Source organism: Andrena cerasifolii, chromosome 13, assembly GCF_050908995.1.
Source record: "Andrena cerasifolii isolate SP2316 chromosome 13, iyAndCera1_principal, whole genome shotgun sequence".
Classification (NCBI taxonomy): Eukaryota; Metazoa; Arthropoda; class Insecta; order Hymenoptera; family Andrenidae; genus Andrena; species Andrena cerasifolii.
Genome location: NC_135130.1, coordinates 365558 through 371557, shown reverse-complemented (window position 1 = coordinate 371557; position 6000 = coordinate 365558). Strand labels below are relative to the sequence as shown.

General features: G+C 42.2%; 1 protein-coding gene across 1 annotated transcript; it reads right to left on the bottom strand.

The window, feature by feature from the left end:
- Positions 1–954: 954 nt before the first annotated feature.
- Positions 955–3061, bottom strand: LOC143376120 (uncharacterized). Its single transcript, XM_076826042.1, has 2 exons — positions 2426–3061; positions 955–1922 (listed from the first exon to the last, which is right to left on the bottom strand). Exon 1 carries the CDS (start codon positions 2968–2970, stop codon positions 2431–2433), a length of 540 nt encoding a protein of 179 aa, XP_076682157.1. The 5' UTR covers positions 2971–3061; the 3' UTR covers positions 955–1922; positions 2426–2430.
- Positions 3062–6000: the final 2939 nt, after the last annotated feature.

Below are 6000 nucleotides of genomic sequence, written 5' to 3'. Positions count from 1 at the left end.
CCCGTATCTCGAAAAGTTATTATCCGATTCGACTGAATTTTCTTTTGTTGCGAAGAATATACTTCTGGCTCGTGGATAGGCCAGTAAAATTTAAAAATATGTAAATTTGTAATTTTTAAAGGCGTTGAAAGGACGAAAAATATAGGGGAAAAGTGATTTCAAACTTTAAGTGTCGTTATTTTTCCAAAAATGTAATTTTTTGACATTTTTACTGGTCAGTCCATGAGCGAGTTTCATCCCCTCTAATAATCTGGCATTGTTTTTTATTTCAGACCAATGGTTTAGGTGCTACAGGTTCCACTGTTTTGGATGAATTTTTTGACGCCTCGTCTTTAACGACTCCCCAGTGCCGTCTGCAATGATTAATAATAAAACAAGAAAATTATTTCTATAGCTTAACATATCCTTAATGCAATGCAAAAATTCCCATTAAATTATATGCAGTAGTTTTTCTTTAATTAATCCCTAAAGATAACCTATTTTTATTGGCTCTAGACCGGAGCCAGCCCCTTAGGGGTTAAAAGTATTCCCATCTGATTTACAGAATAAAGATTGTATTACCGTAAAGGAACTAGTTCTTGATCAGGCACTAATTTTCTATCAGTTCACGAAATAAATCGTTCTTTTAAATTTATGTCAATAAATAATTGTTTGAAATAATTACTAACATAAAAATTGATAATTCAAAAATATGTAAGGTAGCCCACTTGAAGGAAGCCCCTGTTGAACGCCATCTCTTACTGTTCGAACTTCGAAGTAAGAGATTACGCCAAAGTCGATTTCTTTGCTGGTTGTTGCGGTATTAAAGTTTATTTTCATACATGTTGCTTACAATAATTTACTTTACAATGTAGCGCAAGAATTTTAGTATTATATGCATCATTTTGCGTTAAAAGTCAGTGATCATTATTTAGTTTCAATTTTTTGTGTGGAACTAATTTTTGATCGCCTGAATAAAAAATAGGTTAGGACATTATAAAATTATAAAAAAACATAAATCTAGATGGTGTAATACTAAAAATAAGTTTATTTAGAACTTTCTTTTTAATTAGTATAGCTTTTTGATCAAAAAGTAGTTCCTTACCTGATAAGAAATTAGTTTCCATGTATTTTAGATGATCAAAATCTAGTTCCTCACCTGATCAAAAAATTAGTTCCCATGTATTTTAGATGATCAAAAACTAGTTCCTGACCTAATCCAAAATTAGTACCCATGTATTTTTAACCGACTTGAAAAAGAGGAGGTTACTGAATTCGTCACGTATGTTTCACTATGTTTGTATGTTCACGCATAACTTCCGCAGAGGTGCACCGATTTCGATGATTTTTTTTTTATTTGAAAGAGTGTGAAGAGCCGGTGGTACAATGTTATTTTTTTTTATTATCTAGATATTCTAGAATTATCTAGAATTCCAGTTTTAATGTATGCTCTTGTCTAACTTTGTCACGTGTGTACCGATTTGGATGATTCTTTCGTTGTTATATAGAGTATGTTCCCCAATTGGTACCACGATAGGAATCATGACGCGCCATTTGATCCAATATTACTCTGTAGAATCATTATCGTTTGTGTAAAATTAATTTATTTATCGTTCTATAATTAGTATATGTCGCGTAAAGCTACAGGATCGCTCTCGCAAAAAAAAAAAACAGAAAACGCCCGATGTCTTCGACTCTCGTCGACCGAGTGCGTCTTCATTCCTCGCCGCCCGGGACGTTGCCCCGGACCCCTCATCTTCCTTTTCATCCCCCGACTCAGTGACGTATCGCCCTGCAGATGTTCCTTCGCGGCATTGCCGCGAAGAATTCGCCAACTGCGCACCGTCTTCGCATTTCTTTCGAGATCGAACGACGTTAAAAATCGCTCTCATTCGGCCAAACTGACCAGGTCGTCGTCCTCGACGTTTCCTCGAGCTGACTGACTGTAACAATACACAAACCAACCCAATTAGCATATTCAGGGTTCCATAGTGCGGGGGGTGTTTGATCGACTCGGGCCATGACCACCACTTCAGAGTGATCAGTTTCGCGTGGCGCCCACGACCCGCCCCGGTACAAACACACGAGATATCCCATTTGGGACAGGGATACGCTGGACGTCCTAAGGAACGTTAACAGCTGTTCTTACGATCGCTAGCCTTGCCAGGAACACCGGCCAGCTGAGTGGGCGACCAGCCGCCTCAGCCTCCTGCGAGTCCCGACTCCGACTACTTCTGGTCCAGGTCTCCGCCCAGGCCTCCATCTAGTGCGGAATCGTCCACACTCCATACCTGGACTGCCTGGACTCGACCTGGGTCCTGGCCTCGCCCGTGCTTATCATCGGACACAATCCTGATCCAGAATTACTCCTCAAAGCTACGGACTCCGACCAAAATAAGTTTCGTGGTATGACAAGGGCAGCAATTGCAATTCGCCCTAGACTCACCCTGCTTACTGAGTGGCATCAAACGTGACCCATCTCCGCATGCTGTCGACGGCTACCACGCTACGACGGTTAGGGGACTTCTTCAGATCCCGCAGGTCGTGTACCTCATACCGGTCATTGGGTAGAACTGCGGTGACCTTGTAGGGACCCTTAGCCACTGCCAGTAGCTTCCTGCTCCCTCCGGTTGCTCCGGGGTTAGATGCCACCATGACCACATCTCCTACTGCGTACTTAGGAGGTTTGCATCTCCTCGCATCAAATCGCCTTTTTTGCTCCGCTTCTTCCGCATCCGTAACAGCTTTCGCCGTGTCGCGCATCTCCTGGAGATCCACCTGGTCTAACGTGTCCTGGATCTGAGCTAGCAGCCTCGCATCCGCCAGACTACGCGGCTTGTATCCAAACAGGAGCTGCGTAGGTGACTTCCGGGTAGTCCGGTTGGTGGTGCAATTGATTGCATTCTGGACCTTTTTCACGTTCTGGTCCCATGATTCTTCTGCCCCATCCGCACTTGTGGCTGCAAGAAAACTCAGAAGTGGGCGATTCATTCTCTCGCACTGGCCATTTGCGCGTGGTGTGGCAACAGCATTGAGCACGTGCTTTACTCCGTGCTCTTCGCAAAAGGCCTTAAGCGAATGCGACGTGAAAGCTGATCCTCTGTCACTGATAATGCGGTACGGTACCCCAAAAATTGCAATGAGTTGACTCAGAGCCTTCAAGACCCCCTTTACCGACGTATCTCGAACGGGTTCGAGTATGCAAAACTTGGTAAAGCCATCAACGATGGTAATAATCTGTGTCTTTTTATGACGGCTTCGGACAAAGGGACCGACATGGTCGAGGTGTATCGTGTGGAATGGTATGGCAACCTTTTCGATAGGATGTAACAGCCCCGGCTTTCGGCCGCCCGAAGCTTTATAATAGAGGCAATTGAGACACGACTGAACATACTTGGAGACGAATTTTCTCATCCCATTAAACCAATAATTTTCCTGCACTTTCTCTAGTGTTTTTTATAGAGCAAAATGCCCTTGTTCATCGTGACAATATCTTACTACGTTAAATCGTGACATTTTGGGTACGACCCACCTATTACCCTTTTCCGTTTTCCGAAATATGACACCAGCTTTGAGGACGTACTTATCAAAGTATTGTTTTGTACTGGGCTATAGGTCGCCCTCTGCTAATATTTGTCGAATGACCTCGAGGTTGGGATCTTGCATTTGTGGCACCTTAATCCATTCTGTCTCCGTAATATCGATAGCGCAGCATTCGACTGGGTTTCTACTCAAATAGTCTACGTGGGCCAGCTGTGCACCCGGGTGGTAAACAATATCAAAGTTATAGTCCTGTAAATACACCCACTAGCGAGCTACCCTGGGCTGGATATCCTTTTTGCACGCCGTAGCCCGAATCGCGCTACAGTCGGTTACTACCGTGAATTGAATTCCTAACAGGTACACCCTAAATGTTTTTAAAGCTACAACGACCGCCAATGTCTCTAGATCATACGAATGATATTTCTGCTCCTCAGGAGTGATCTTACGGCTGTAATAGACGATTACTCGTCTCTCTTTGCCGTGTAGTTGAAATAGAATGGCACCTAATCCAATTGCATTAGCATCGGTATGCACCTCCGTTTGTAGCATCGGATCATATATTGCTAGAATAGGCCGATCCACTAAAGCACGCTATATTTCCGCAACCGCGTCAGACTCTCTAGGGCTCCACCTCCAGGGGAAGTCCTTGCGTAGTAGGTCCGTTAGAAGAGCCGCCCGACGAGCAAATCCCTGAATGAACTTGCGGAAATACCCAGCAAGTCCTAAGAACTGCCTAATTTGTTTCACATTACAGGGTTCGGCCGCTTTCAGCACGGCCTCAATTTTGTGTGTCTAACCCGGACACACTCCTTCTTCCGAGATTTCACGACCAAGATAATTGATCTTCTTTTGGAAAAATCGGCATTTAGCCAAATTCAGCGTTAGGTTATTTGCTCTCAATACTTTTAAGGCTTCCTGCAACTGCGTAAACGCCTCCTCCAGAGATTAGTACGTCATCCATATACACAAGTGCAAGACCTTTAAGCACTCTTTTAATCATTGCTTGGAACACTGGAAGGGCGTTAACTAACCAAAACGGCATACGCAAGAACTCCCATTGTCCATCTGGGGTAACGAACGCGGTTTTTTCTATTAAATCGGGGTATATTGGGACCTGATAGAACTCCGATTTCAAGTCTAGTGTCGTGTATATTTTTTTATTGCCGAGCTGGTCTATTTGATCCTCGATAATTGGCAATGGAAACTTCATAATTTTGGTTTTCCGATTTAGAGATCTAAAATCCACTACCATACGAATTTTGCCGTTTTTCTTCCTAACTAGTATTACCGGACTACCGTATGGCGATGTACTCTCGCGCATAATGCCGTTCCTTTCTACCTCCGCTACCAAATCCTTAACCTCATCCCTATCGGCTTTTGATAGACGGTATGGTTTATGGAAAACCGGCCCGTCGTCTGTCAGCTCAATTTTCAGTTTTCCGGCAGTTGTTCGGCCTAGCTCTTCAAAATTGAACGAAATACAGCCTCTGTACTTGTTCAATACCTGTATCAATTGAGCCAGCCTTCCGACATCGAGATCGTTATCCCGAATATCCCCCTCCACTATAGGCCTCCTTTCACCGAGATCAACCATGTCAACCCCTAGCTTGTTATTCATTTTGTCTCAGTCATTAACTGTAAACGTTACACCGGAAGAATCTGATATTGCTTGGACCCCTGCCTTACACAAAACATCCCGGCCGATAATAATCTCCTTTGACAATTGAGCGTCCGCCACGATCAATATTTTTATTTTGAAACGAATATCATCAATAAGGAGATTGATTCTCGGCCGAGCTATGGGTACAACTAACGAATTATTGAATCCACATCACGTCTTTTCAGTTTCTTTGAAGGTAAGGTTCAGATGTCGAGCTACGCTTTCGCGAATTAACGAACAGTCGCTGCCTAAATCTATCGTACATAGCTTCTGTTCCTTCCATAAGAAACATTTCTTTACGGTTTGTTCACGTTCTCTGTCTCGACCTCATTTGCGTAGGTCTTTTGAAGAAATTCGTTGTGATAGGATATAAACAGCCCCTAAAGTGTAGATGTTAGGGTAAAGGACCCAATTACTGACACCTAACCAATTACTGTCACCTTAAGCTATTTTACTTAAAATAACGAATAAATAAACGTTGTAAAGTCATACACAAAAATAATTATATACTTATAGATTATAGGTTGAATTACATAATTATTTTTGTGTATAAGTATAGATTATATACTATAGTTTATTTATTCGTTATTTTAAGTAAAATAGCTTAACATGACAGTAATTGGTTAGGTGTCAGTAAGTGGGTCCTTTACCCTACACATATTTATTACTTGCATTCGAATAAATGTTTGCACGGTCTATTCCCATTTTCGTATTAGTTTCGTTTATTGTTGGTACTACTTGAGCCTGAAAATTTTTTAATTTGGTTAGCTCTTTCTACTACATATAAAAAAGACACGTTAATTAGAAGAAAAGTGAAA

Coding starts and splice junctions, on each gene's coding strand:
- LOC143376120 (XM_076826042.1), bottom strand. CDS start 2,970: ATGAATCGCCCACTTCTGAGTTTTCTTGCAGCCACAAGTGCGGATGGG.